Source organism: Phalacrocorax carbo (genome assembly GCF_963921805.1).
Source record: "Phalacrocorax carbo chromosome W unlocalized genomic scaffold, bPhaCar2.1 SUPER_W_unloc_1, whole genome shotgun sequence".
Lineage (NCBI taxonomy): Eukaryota > Metazoa > Chordata > Aves > Suliformes > Phalacrocoracidae > Phalacrocorax > Phalacrocorax carbo.
This window is the reverse complement of record NW_026990243.1, coordinates 3047834-3062054: the sequence shown is the minus strand read 5'-3', so window position 1 is coordinate 3062054 and position 14221 is coordinate 3047834. Positions and strand designations below refer to the sequence as shown.

Sequence of the window (14221 nt, the reverse complement as noted above, 5' to 3'; positions counted from 1 at the left end):
CCTTAACATTTGAGACAGGCAGCAGGAGGAGATAAGTCCTGAATAGCTCCAAACTTTGCTTCTCTCATCTGTCCCAGACTTAGGCTGCTTAAGACAAAGCCTGCGCTGGAGGCTGGCTGAAAGGAAAGGTGTTTCGATTACCATAGAAATAGGGGCAGCACAGTCCCAAAAGGGCTTAGCTCCTGCCCATTGAATCAGGCTAATATTTTCCTCCAAGCCTGAGCAAAGCCATGTTTGACTGGTGAGCTGGGATGCTGCATTAATGGAGCAGGTCCTTGCTGGCTGGCATCAATTGGGGAAGGTCAGAGCGTGGCCCTCTGGGTTGGATGCATTATTAGACTCATTAGCAGCTGGAAGTGGGTGCTGAGATTGGGGCATTTGGGAATGATGGTGGCTGTGATGTTAAACTTGGGTATTTGGGAGGTGTGGATGGAGGAGTGAATGGGGCTGATAGGGTTTGGGGAGCAGGGAGCAGTAATGAAGCATGGGCAATTGGGACCAAGCTGTTGGGATTGGGAAGAACGGGGATGAAGCTGAAGACTCATTGCTGACCCCCGTCATGGGGCCAGGTGGGAAGTGGCAGAGGTGAAGCGCTTTCTCTCCTGGAGAGAGCACTGCTGAGAATATCGTGTCTGCAGCCCTCCCAGATGTGGCCCAGATGAGACAGTTGGCCAAACCCAGTGGTGATGGAAGTACCTGCTACCCAGGAAGCCTGGCACCAAAGCGAGAGCACAGCTCCCAGCCCACGTGTCCTGCCAGTCAACCTGATCCCTTATTGACAAAACATTATGTCCATCAACCCAAGACAATTTAAGAAGGATGTGAAGGTATTTGAATGCATCCAGAGGAGGGCAAAAAAGCTGATGAAAGGGCTGGGAGGCATGTCCTATGAGGAGCAGCTGAGGACTCTGAGCTTGTCTACTCTGGAGAAAAGGAGGCTGAGGGGCAACCTCATTGCTCTCTACGGCTTCCTGAGGAGGGGAGGTGGAGAGGGAGGTGCTGTTCTCTCCTCCCTGGTATCCAGTGGCAAGATGCATGGGAATCATAGAATCATATAATCATAAACGTTGGAAAAGACCTCTAGGATCATCAAGTCCAACTGTCAACCCAACAATACCATGTCTCCTAAACCATGCCCTGAAGTACCACGTCTACACATCTTTTAAATACCCCCAGGGCTGGTGACTCCCCCACCTCTCTGGGAAGCCTGTTCCAATGCCTGACCACTCTTTCAGTGAAGAAATTTTTCCTAATATCCAATCTAAACCTCCCCTGATGCAGCCTGAAGCCATTTCGTCTCATTCTATCGCTAGTAACTTGGGAGAAGATACCAAACCACTCCCTCACTACAACCTCCTTTCAGGTAGTTGTAGAGAGCGATAAGGTCTCCCCTCAGCCTCCTCTTCTCCAGACTAAACACCCCCAGCTCCCTCAGCCGCTCCCCATCACACTTGTTCTCTGTTGCCCTTCTCTGGACACGCTCCAGCACCTCAAGGTCTTTCTTGTCCTGAGGGGCCCAAAACTGAACACAGCATTCGAGGTGTGGCCTCACCAGTGCCGAGTACAGGGGCATGGTAACTGCCCAGCTTCTGTTGGCCACACTATTGCTGACACAAGCCCGGATGCTGTTGGCCTTCTTGGCCACCTGGGCACACTGCTGGTCATGTTCAGCCGGCTGTCAACCAGCACGCCCAGGTCCTCCTCTTCTGGGCAGCTTTCCAGCCACTCTGCCCCAAGCCTGGAGTGTTGCCTGGGGTTGTTGTGACCCAAGCACGAATGGTTCAAAGCTGCATCAGGGGAGGTTCAGACTGGACATTAAGAAGCATTTCTTTACCGAGAGGGTGGTCAAACCCTGGAACAGGCTTCCTAGAGAGGTGATTGATGCCCCGTGCCTGTCACTGTTTAAGAGGCATTTGGAAAATGCACTTAACAATATGCTTGAACTTTTGGTCAGCCCTGAAGTGGTCAGGCAGTTGGACTAGATGATCATTGTAGATCCCTTCCAACTGAAATATTCTGTTCTAAGACATAAATAAGAAGAACATGGGTCTGAGCTCCTACCAGAAAACACACCCAACACAGTACAGCCCAGCCGCCGAGGAGCTCCTCCAACAAATAGCGTTTCGTCCATGCAAGCATTTGTGATCCAGCCCTCCAGCCCCCAGGCTGAGGATGTGACAGCAGAATTAAGCAGCTTTCTGTAAATCTGAGCTCACTCCAGGGTGGTAAGGAGAGAGTGACAGCAGCTGACCTGTGCCTGCGGGGAGGCACATGTATGGGAACACGTGCTTTTTCGCAGCGTAGCCGGGCAAGCTGGGATGGATGAGGGATGTTCCCCTGGATTACCCCCACAGCAGTGAATGAAAACCCGTGCCAGTCCCCACAGGGACATTTTCCAGGGTGAGGTGGGATTTTGCAAGGGCCCGTTCCCCTGACACCTCAAGCTGGAGTATTTTACAGTCTGGAGGCAGTTGCAAGCCCTAGACTAGGTACCAGTGTTGGTTCTGGAGCATCTTTGGAGGAAGTGATGGGGGCCTCCTGAGGAGAGCCCAAGAGGGAGGAGGAGGGCAAGCGGAGCAGTCACAGGGACAAGCAGGAGGATGCCATGCTCGCCATTGGGCTGACAGCAAATTTGTCCTGGTAACAGCTGGTGCATGGGGAAAACCATCTGCCTCCTGCTCTCCTCCCTGGGTGAAAGTCTGGAGAAGGAGCCGTGGCTGCCAAGTGCCAGGCAGAGACTTCAAGGTCCACCTGCAGTATAGGCTGCCTTAGCCACATGATCACCCACCAGTGCAGGGAGTCCTCGCTGTCAGTCCTGTGACTTCGGGAAAGTCTGTGGCTCTGGAAAAGGCAGAAGACAGGTCTAATGGTCACCCATTCCCATGGGGCTGTCCTTCAGGATGGGAAAGCAGTGAGAGGTGATGGAGGCAAGGGAGAGGGTTAAAGCTACATAAGGATGTAGGAATGACGGGATACATCATCCAATCCATTTGTCCAAGAAGTAGGGGCCTCTGCGAGGTGGAATAAGCCCTGCCATGTGCAGAAGGATGAAAGAAATGCCAAGCAGATATGGGTTAAGATATCTCAAACATCAGGTGTCTGATGAATCCCATTCCTTTCTACGTGGTAACTGTGGTACACTTTTTATTGTCTAAATAAATGTCCTGCCCCTCTGAACATCGCTGAGTTGTTGGATGGAGTAAAATCCTGCAGCAGTGATTCCCACAGTCTAATGAAATAAGTATTCCCTGTTACCGGTTCCTACTTTCTGGACAGTCCCTGTTGACTGTCCCCTTGTCCTTGCTGTCTTTGACTGCTTTGTTCATTTAATCTCTAAAGTAAACACTCCTCAGTCCCTCTCTATACAGCAGCATCTCAAGGTCCTTTACCATTTCATCCCTGGACTCCATGTAATCCAATGCCATAGATTTATATTAAGGCATTTCATGATTTTCACTTTTATTCATCCCCAATTTTTATTTGACTGCAAGTCCACAGACAACAGAGATTTCCTTCAAATAACTCTGACATTTTGGGGGACATTACAATTAATTTAGAACTCTTCACAGCCTATTAGTTATTTAAATTATTCCTGCTAGAACCACATTAATTCTTTATCAAGAAACAGGCATCAGCTTTTCTCTATCAGGGCTGTTACGTCCTTATTACTTCTCCTGCCCTGGCTGAGATAAGATATCCAGCTTACAACTATGTCTCCATGCTGGATATTTCTCACACAGCTGGGTGGTCCTGTGTGCTGACAGGCAGGTGTGTGCATTAACATTTCCAGAAGTGAAACCCAGATTTGCACCATCTGGGGTTATGCTATGCTGTTTGTCCTCCTGGATAATTTATTTATTTTCATTTATTTGTTTTTACAATGAAGAGTATTTATATTATTTGTTAAAGGCCATCTGAGGTGCTTGTTCATGTTCACAGGTTGATGTACCTTGCCGTCTCTGCAAACGTTTTTCTCCCTTAACCGGGTCAGGGAATGGGAGGCAGAAAACTGCATTTTCTGCCTGTAGCACCGTGCACATCCGTGAAGCCACGAGAAAATAACACCTGTGGGTGGGGGGTGGGTGTAACTGCCTGTTCCTCTCCTACTGCTGCTTGGGGGTTGCTGCAGGATTTTTAGGGGATGCTGGGTCATGCGAGGTTGCTCCTCAAAACCCATCCTTTGTATAAAAACGGCTCTTTTTTGACTGTGAGTGTCTGTCAGTGCAGCAACGTAGGCCGGCCGTACCCCGCCGTACCCACCCACGACCCCCACACAGCACCGCCCCCTCCGTCCCACTCCCACCCCAGCACATGGTTTTTCATCGCCCCGCTGCCCCCGTGCCAGGCACCATGTGACCAAGCCTTGCTAGAGGAGAGATGCGGACCTGGCCCATAAGGGCTGATGCAGTACCACAAAGCACTTGCCCACACAGCCCATAGACGCTGTAGCGGGGAGCGCTGCCCCTTTAAGCACGTCGGTAGGGGCGTGGTGTGGGGCGTGGCGTGGCTTGTCGTGCGGCGGCTTGTCGCGCGGCGCGGTGTGCTGAGGTCAGCGGCGAGCGGGCGCCGTCATAAAAGGAAGTGGCGGCGGCGGCCGTCGTTAGTGTGGGGAGACGTGGGGGTCTGCGTGGTGGTGGGCGGCGGCTGCGCCGTGCCATGGCCCAGCAGCAGATGAGCAGCTCGCAGAAGGCGCTGATGCTGGAGCTGAAATCGCTGCAGGAGGAGCCGGTGGAGGGCTTCCGTATCACCCTGGTGGACGAGTCCGACCTCTACAACTGGGAGGTGGCGATCTTCGGGCCCCCCAACACCCTCTACGAGGGTGGGTACTTCAAGGTATGGCCTTTCCTCTGCCCCGCTGACGGACTGGGCCTTCCGCCGCCGTGGTGGTCCTAGGGAGCTGCCGCCGAGGCCTGCACCACTCCCCTCGCCGCCTACCGGGCCTCTTTGTCAGGCTTGGTAGGGTGGCGGGCCCGTGGCCGCTGTCAGTCCCTCCGCCCCCCACGGGAGTGGGTTGGGGCATGCGGGAGGAGGGAGGGCTGGGTGGCTCAGCGCCTGTAGGTGGTGCCTCGCCAGTTGCTCCTTCCTTTCTCGCTGCCTGACGGTGGGGGGATGGGGACGGTATGCAGGGTAGGCTGACTGGGGCCTGCGGGACCTCTCCTCTCCTCCTCTTTCCCTCGGGATGTACTTTAGGGAGAGGGGGCCTGTATCACAGCTGTCTCTGTTCTGTTATTATCCCTGCCTTAACGCCAAAGAAAGGCAGGTACATTATGGTAGGGTGCAAGTTCTTCCCTTTCACCTTTAAGTTGTGCTCTTGGCTCTAGTCTGTGTACATTTATTTCAAAGGGGCTTCTCAACCTTCCCTTGATTGCTTTGCTTGTTGTGCAGGAACATCCTGTGCAGGGTGACTAATTCGGGGGTAAATGCTGTGTTTTCATCAAAGCTTGATGGGCTTCAGGACTGTTTTTCATGATTATTTTTCCCCTGTTTTCCTTTTTGCCTTTCACAACGTTTAGAGGGCAGCCTTCAAAGGGCTATGGCAGCACTTAATTGGTGAAGGTAGATAAATGCTTTCAATTCCTCTCAGTTTTCCTGTTAATCTGAAAAAACTTCTGTGGTTATTTCCTCTCTTGTAAATATAGTAAGCAAGAAATCTGGTACTGCTGTCCCAGAAAGGGAGCAGACTTAAATTCTCAAAACAACTGGAGGAGGAATTGCATGTTTTTCTTAAGCAATTAAAAAACCTTGGTGCCTGCAGAAGATAAGTTGCATTGGGTGTACCCTTTTGCACTTGATGTCTGCTTGGTCTCTAGTAAAATATTGTCCCCTTCAGCTTGCTTCTCTTAAGAGTTATTGTTTTAGTAGTGACTCTTGCATCTCCTATTTCATGCCCTTTGGCTTCTGTCAAACTAAAAAAAAATTTGGATGATCTCTTTGCAAACATGTATCTTTGGTGCCTCTTGGTCTCTCTGGGTCAAGGTTTGAGCTTGGTTTCACAAAACCAAAATCACCTGTAGCTTGGGGAATAATATATTTGAGTCATATTCAGTTTGGCCTCCTTGTTTTGAAGGAAGGGAAGGCTTTGGCATGTGGCTTGCCTTTTGTAATGAGTTGCCTGGCTTGCTTGTTGTAGATGTGATAGGTATATTCTTAGGCTCACCTCCATTACTATTTATTCAGGAAGTTGCTCTAGTCTTTGTTTGGTAACTGGGTCATTTTTATATCCAAATGATTTGGTGACCTCTTCCTGTGCTTACACTACTCATCTATTTGTTCAAAGGAATCATAATGGGTCAAAATATTTCTGTTCGGTTGGGGAGCTCTCTGGACTGTATGCTTGTAATTGTTCCTGGAAAGAAGCTGAAGCAGCCTGTGAAATAACTTGGGAGTGTGCATTAACAAGTGTAGATTTAGGCAAGGTTGCCAGCTGCCTTACCTCAGTATTATGAATGTGATATATTTTTTTTTTGGTATTTTATGTCCTTGAACTGTCATGCCTTTCTTCTAAACTCTTCTGACTGATCCTGTGATACTTATTTTGAGTGGAAGACTAAGGTCTCATGATGCCTTTACCCTTCCACAGCAGAGGGAATTCCCTTCAAGTGGCAGGGTTGGAGTCTGTCACTTGTCATTTCTGTCTCATCTTTCCTCCGTAAGGAGCCATGCATGGTGTTTTTTGTTTCAGTAGCATTTGATCTTTAGTTATGCATCCTATGTTCTGAGCTACTGAAAAAGTGATCTTAGATACTCATTCTATCCCTAGGGAGAAGGAGTCCTGTTGTCCTGAGAAGTTATGTTCTTGGCTTTGTCTGTATTGGGCCTTCAGGCAGACCTTTAGATGTGCTAGACTTGGCTTACTGAATCATTTAGAGATAAGATTAATACCCTAAATTTTATTTGGTGGGGTGACTTCTGTGATATATTCATAGTGTATGCAAGGTGAGTGCTAGTTCAGATTGGCATCTAACTTATTTTTCAGGTTTCTTGGCTTGATGAAATATCTAGCCTTATCTTTTGCCTTTAATTTCCTAAGGTAAGCAGGATTAGAAATATGCAATTACAGGATGTAACTCCTCCTAAATCTTGTGGTGATGAGAGTTTGGGAGCCTTCCATTTGAGGTGTGGCTTGAGAGTAGGAACTGGAGGGAAAGTACAAAAGCTTCTAGTTAAGCTCAAGTATAAATATTTTGAGGAAAACCTGTGTTTAATATGGCCTTAAAGAAAGTGTTATTGATGGTTGATTGGGAATACAAATACTTGATTTGTGCTCTTGGAGCTGGTAAGGTCAGCTTTTGGCACCTTGCTTATTCTTGGAGAAATATGACCTTTCTCTCTGAGTTGTTGAACTAGCTGAATAAACCAAAATGAGGAAAGTGCTTTCTCTGCACCTCCTTGACAGGAGCTACTGCTGTTAAGCTGGTTCAACATTTCAACAGATTCTGGTTTCAGTTGCTGATCCTGTAACTCTAGCATTTGATAAATTGAAGCAGAAAACATGTACCCCTGGATGATTGTTTAAATGGTAGGTTATCAATATTTTAGTGCTGGCTATAATGAAGTCAGGGACTTCTTAAATTCAAGCACAGCATCTAAGTATATTTTATCAACTAATATAGCATGCTCAGATCTGCTGCAGTACTTCATAGTTTAGGACCTCCCACCTAGATGGAAAGAGCAGCAGCTTTCAGAAGCAAGCACTTTGTGAAGAGCAGCTTATATCAGTGAGGGATAGGAGCAGTCCTGAACTGCAAGCCACTGCCCCCACCCCCCATGCAATCAGCTAAAGGTGTACATCTGCAGTGGAGGTTGTCATGAGTCCAGGTGTTTCTGCATGGCTGTCCTCATCCCTGTCAATCTTTGCCTTATCTAGTGACTTTATGTAGCTAGTCAGTATGACTGGGAATAATGTTTTGGGCAACCCTTTGCTTAAGTTCTAGACTACCACCTTAAAGGAAGGAGTTGAGCTATTCTGTGCACTGGTTACCTCTCATTCCTTGCTGGCAAGGCAAAAGTAGCTCAGGGTCAGTGATGTTAAGCCCTCTAAAGAGGTCCAGTGACAAGAGCAAATGTCTGTGCCTCAGCTGCTGTCAGCAAGAAATTACCAGTTTGACTAAAGTTTCTAGCAGGATCAGTTCTGTTGGGCTACAGGTATTTGATTGCAATAGGTGAACTTGATTTTTGGTCCCTGGCTTGTTCAGAGTTTAAGGGTGAAAGGTAGGTAGACCATGTGTGTCTAAGATGTTGATTTGCTCACAGCTGATTCAGTTAATGAGTTTGAGTGACCCCAGCCTGTACTGGTTTATGGGGTTGTTCCTCCCCAGGTGCAGGACCTTGCACTTGCTCTTGTTGAATTTCATCAGGTTCCCCTCAGCCCAGCTCTCCAGCCTGTCCAGGTCTTGTTGGATGGCAGCACAGCCTTCTGGTGCATCAGCCACTCCTCCCAGCTTGGGATCATCAGTGAACTTGCTGAGGTTATACTCTGTCCCTTTGTCCAGGTCGCTGATGACTATGTTAAACAGGACTGGACCCAGCACAGACCCCTGGGGAACACCACTAGTGACAGGTCTCCATCCAGACTCATCTTCATTGATCACGACCCTCTGAGTTCTGTTGCTGAGCCAGTTCTCAATCCACCTCACTGTCCCCTCATCCAACGCACACTTCCTTAGCTTGTCTGTGAGGATGCTATGGGAGACAGTGTCAAATGCCTTACTGAGGTCGAGATAGACAATATCCACTGCTCTCCCTTCATCGACCCAGCCAGTCATGCCATCATAGAAGGCTATCAGGTTGGTCAAGCATGATCTTCCCTTGGTGAATCCATGTTGACTGTTTCTGATAACCTTCTTGTCCTCTACATGCCTGGAGATGACCTCCAGGATGAACTGCTCCATCACCTTTCTGGGGATGGAGGTGAGGCTGACTGGCCTATAGTTCCCCAGGTCTTCCTTCTTGCCCTTTTTGAAGACTGGAGTGACATTTGCTGTCCTCCAGTCCTTGGGCACCTCTCCTGTCCTCCATGGCCTTTCAAAGATGATGTAGAGTGGCTCAGCAAGAACATCCGCCAGCTCCCTCAGCACTCGCGAGCGCATCCCATCGGGGCCCATGGATTTGCGTGGACCTAGTTTGCATAGGTGATCTGACCCAGTCTTTCTCAACCAATGGTAAGTCTTCCTTTGTCCCAATTTGTCCTCTCTTCTCTGGGGGCTGAAATGCCTGAGGACCAGCCTTCAGCAGTAAAGACTGAAGCAAAGAAGGCATTCAGTAACTCTACCTTCTCTGCATTCTGTGTCACCAGGGCCCCTTCCTTGTTCAGCAGTGGGCCCACTGTATCCCCAGTCTTCCTTTTACTGCTGATGCATTTAAAGAAGCCCTTGTTATCTTACATGGCAGGAGAAGTTATTCACATTTAATTTTGGCAGCTGATACTTAAATGGGGACCACAACAACAAATATTATTAAGCTGTAATCTGGTGATGATAGGTGCTAGTTGGGATGGATTTCAGTGGCTGAGGGTTGTGCATGGTGGAACTTTAACCATCTTGGTTGACCATTGATTAGTCTCTGCCTTGAAATCCAGTGTCTCTTTGGGGTTTCAGAGCCTGAAGGCTGATAAATTGCTGCCTAATACTTTGATAGTTATGTTTTCAGGATACTTGCAGTAGTATTAGGAAGTGTTTCCTGATGGCTTACTGAAAGCTTTGTGTGCTTGGTGCAATTGCACTTTAGTGTCACAGCTTTTGATTGTTTTTAAAAAAGGAAATTCTTCTCACTTCTATAGTTGAATGGTGTTCTTGTGCTAGGAGACAACCTTTCAGGGAAGGTGCAAGTGGGAAATTATATAAATAGAAACTTCATTATTGAACACATAGCGCTGCCCAGAAGCAGTTTGATAAAGTATGCTGTGTCAAGAAGCATGTTTAATGTAGAGCAAGAGTCAATATTAAAAGCTCCTTCTATTTAGGCTAGGTAGATGAAAATGAATATATCTAACATGAAAGGAAACAAGAGAAATTAACTGCACTGTTAGAGTTGCTATTTGATAGTTCTTAAGGCAATTTATTTCATAAGATATTTTTCCTACTTGAAGGAGCAAGCCTTAACACAAGTTGGAGGGGGGGAAAAAAAACCTCAAGCATTATGCTTAGTTTTCCCAAGTAATTTGGGGGCTAAATACTTGTCAAGGCATGCTTTCCTTGCTTTTTGTAACTTAACTGTGTGCTGTTGAGTTCTGTATTGTTGGATCTTAGCTTCTTCCAAGTGACTTGTTTTGATTTCAAAGCAATTTGCAATATGTGGGAATAACTTTTCAGAGCAGCAAATTGATATGGAACTTACAGATAATAGAGCCTGGGGTTGCTTGCTCCAGGTCTGAGGAGCTCCTGTTCAGAACAGGCTAATTCCAAAGCAAAAGAGCCACTAAGCTGTCTGCAGGCAGGGAGGCAAGAAATTTCTGATGTTGGTTCACTGATAATAAGCATAGTTATGATGTCTATCAGGCCTGGGGAATACCTGATTGTCCCTCACTCTGCTATTGCATATAGTTTTTTTGGATGGTTATGTCTGTGGGCCCCACAGAACCCCCTAGACAACTCATCTAGCCTGTAGCCTGTTTTGGACAGCTGCCTAGCCTCAGGAGGCAATGGGCAAGCTAATGATGATAGCCAGCTCCCAGTCCTTTCCCTAGGGCTCCTCTGATCCAGGTAGGGTTATTGTGTACGCTAAGGAGCACAGGTAGGCAGCATTAGAACTGGAAATCGCTGAAAAGACAAGATCATGGTCCTCTTGTATGGCAAGAGGAGAGCTGTAGCAGAGCCCACCTCTGCCATTAGAACAAAAATGGAAAGCTTTCCATTTGGAAAGATTGAACACTTGGCTTGTATAATTCTTCTACTTTTTGGCTCTATTTCCATGAGTTTGCACAGAATGAACCTTGGATAAGGTAAAATAGAACATATTTTTTTCCTTGGATAACAACGCAAAGAACTGCACTTGTTAATTTCTTGCCAGTTTGTTCAAGAGATAGTAACTAAAAGCATGTAGAAAACTTTAGGTCTGGTTCATATGGGAAGTTTTTGACTCTACAGTTAGAAGGGTGTTAGTTCTTCAATTTTTTTGTTCACCCGGTAAATCCTCAAGATACCCAGTATTGCAGTGATGTTATACCTGGGTGTGGGACCACATCTGTAACTTCTCAAAAGCTCAAATGTGGTGTTGTGGTTTATCCGGCAACTCAGGCCCACACAATCGCTCGCTCACTCCCCCACTGGTATATGGGGGAGAGAATCAGAAGGATAAAGCTCAGGGTTGGGATAAGAACAGTTCAATAATTAAAAGAAACAACAATAGAAAAGCAATGTAAAGGAGAAGGAGAGACATGAAACCTGGGGGGGGAAGGGAGGGGGGAGGGGAATGAACCACCGAAACTGCACACGATGCAGCTGCTCACTACCAGATGCCACGCCTCTTCTGAGCTGCAAACTGTCCTCCCTTAATATACTGGTCATGGTGTCACATGGTATGGAATGAACATCCCATTGGCCAGTTGGGGTCAGCCACCCCTGCCATGGCCCTGCCCCTCCCAGCCTCCTACTGACAGCAGAGCTTGGGAAGCTGGGAAGGTAGCTGACCCCCACAGTGAGGAGAACTAACCCCTTCTCAGCCAAAACCAGCACATTCTCCACCCCTTATTCCATACTATTTACACCATGCCCAGGTCCCATACCATCTAATACAACCTTACCAACCACCACCCCTCCCTTCCCATCCTTTGATATAATACACAGACATCATTGCCTTAGATCATGGACCTTCCCTGTAAAATGTCCATTCAGTTCACCCAGTCCATGACTCTGGGCTCCATCTGTCGTATCAGTCTTTCTGGGCGGGAGAGGTGGTGTGTGTGGTGTTGGGTTGCTGCATACTGAGTCAGTCATGGTTCCATCACTGCTGCACTGCTTGTTGCACAGTTTATCTTCCATGGGTTGGGAGGCTTGTACTATATCATGGGTACAACACAGAGGTGACACACAATATTATATAGCAGTTTGCATTGTGCCATTCAGTTCATTGACTGTTTTCGCCTAAAATCAAATCCCCTTGAGGCACACATCGGATTTCTCCATCCTCCCGCATCACCCACCAAGTGCACACAGGTCCTTGAGCAAAAGCAATCCCACGAATGGGTTTGCCTTTGCCTGAGGCAGGAAGAACCCAGACTGTTTTGCCCAGCATACTTTTTGCGTGCACTACAGGGACTCTATCCCCTTCCACAGTATGTAGGATTTCTGACTGGGCAGGGCCAGCTTGATTGGCGGATGCCCTCATGTTGACTAACCAGGTGGCTTTTGCTAAATGTGTATCCCAGCGCTTGAATGTTTCCCCCCCCCCCGCTCTCAGTGTAGTTCTTAACAGTGCATTGTACCGTTGAATTTTCCCAGAGGCTGGTGCGTGATAGGGGATGTGATACACCCACTCAATGCCTTGTTCTTTCGCCCAGCTGTCTATGAGGTTATTTCAGAAATGAGTCCCATCGTCTGACTCAGTTCTCTCTGGGGTGCCATGTCACCACAGGACTTCTTTTTCAAGACCCAGGATAGTGTTCCGGGCAGTGGCATGGGGCACAGGATATGTTTCCAGCCAGCTGGCAGTTGTTTCTACCATTGTAAGCACATGGCACTTGCCTCGACAGGTTTGTGAGAGTGTGATAGAGTCAATTTGCCAGGCCTCCCCATATTTATATTTCAGCCATCGTCCCCCATACCACAGAGGCTTTACCCGCTTCGCTTGCTTGATTGCAGCACGTTTCACATTCGTGCATAACCTGTGCAATATCATCCATGGTCAAGTCCACCCCTCGATCACGAGCCCACCTGTATGTTGCATCTCTCCCTTGATGGCCTGAGGTGTCATGGGCCCACCGAGCTAGAAATAGTTCACCCTTATGCTGCCAGTCCAGATCCACCTCAGCCACTTCAATCTTGGCAGCCTGATCCACCTGCTGGTTGTTCCGGTGTTCTTCAGTGGCCTGACTCTTGGGGACGTGAGCATCCACATGCTGTACCTTTACAACCAGGTTCTCTACCTGGGCAGCAATAACTTGCCACAATGTGGCAGGCCAAATGGGCTTGCCTCTGTTCTGCCAGTTGTGCTTCTGCTGCTGTAACCAGCCCCACAGGGCATTTGCCACCATTCAGGAGTCAGTATAGAGATAGAGCACTGGCCACTTTTCCTGTTCAGTGATGTCTAAGGCCAGCTGGATGGCCTTTACCTCTGCAAACTGGCTCGATTCCCCTTCTCCTTCAGCAGTTTCTGCGATTTGTTGTGTAGGACTCCATACAGCAGCCTTCCTTCTCCGATGCTTTCCCACAAGGCGACAGGACCCATCAGCAAACAGGACATACTGCTTCTCATCTTCTGGCAGTTTGTTATACATTGGGGCTTCTTCAGCACGTGTCACCTCCTCCTCTGGTGATAATCCAAAATCTTTGCCTTCTGGCCAGTCCATAATCACTTCCAAGATTCCTGGGCGACTGGGGTTTCCTACTCGAGCCTGCTGGGTGATCAGTGTGACCTGTTTCCTCCAACTAGCATCAGTTGCATGGTGTGTAGAAGGGAAGTTTCCTTTGAACATCCAGACCAGCACTGGCAGTTGGGGTGCCAGGAGCAACTGTGCCTCAGTACCAACCACTTCTGAAGCAGCTCGGACCCCTTCATATGCTGCCAATATCTCTTTTTCAGTTGGAGTATAGCGAGCTTCGGACCCTCTGTATACCCGACTCCAAAACCCTAGGGGTTGACCCCGGGTCTCCCCATGTGCTTTCTGCCAGAGGCTCCAGGTAGGGCCATTCTCCCTGGCTGTGGTGTAGAGCACAGTCTTTACATCTTGTCCTGCCCGGGCTGGCTCAAGAGCTACTACATAAACTATCTCCTGTTTAATCTGTTCAAAGGCTTGTTGTTTTTCAGGGCCCCATTTAAAATCATTCTTCTTCCGGGTCACTTTATAGAGATGGTTTATGATCAGACTGTAATTTGGAATATGCATCCTCCAAAAACCCACAATGCCCAAGAAAGCTAGTGTTTCCCTTTTGCTAGTTGGTGGAAACATGGCTGCTATTTTGTTGATCACATCCACTGGGTTCTGACGATGCCCATCTTGCCATTTGATTCCTAAGAACTGGATCTCTTGTGTGCATCCATTGACCTTATTTTGTTTTACGGCAAA

General features: G+C 48.0%; 1 protein-coding gene across 2 annotated transcripts in view; it reads left to right on the top strand.

Annotated features, from left to right (window-relative positions):
* The first annotated feature begins 4519 nt into the window (after positions 1 to 4519).
* Positions 4520 to 14221, top strand: part of LOC135310804 (ubiquitin-conjugating enzyme E2 R2-like) — a 41264-nt gene continuing 31562 nt past the window's right edge. Inside the window, exon 1 of one of the 2 annotated variants that reach the window (XM_064439789.1) lies at positions 4520 to 4833. In XM_064439789.1, coding sequence (XP_064295859.1) covers positions 4657 to 4833 — 177 coding nt within the window. In that variant the 5' untranslated portion in view covers positions 4520 to 4656. The remainder of the gene's footprint in view (positions 4834 to 14221) is intronic. The other variant, XM_064439788.1, reaches the window with a different exon arrangement.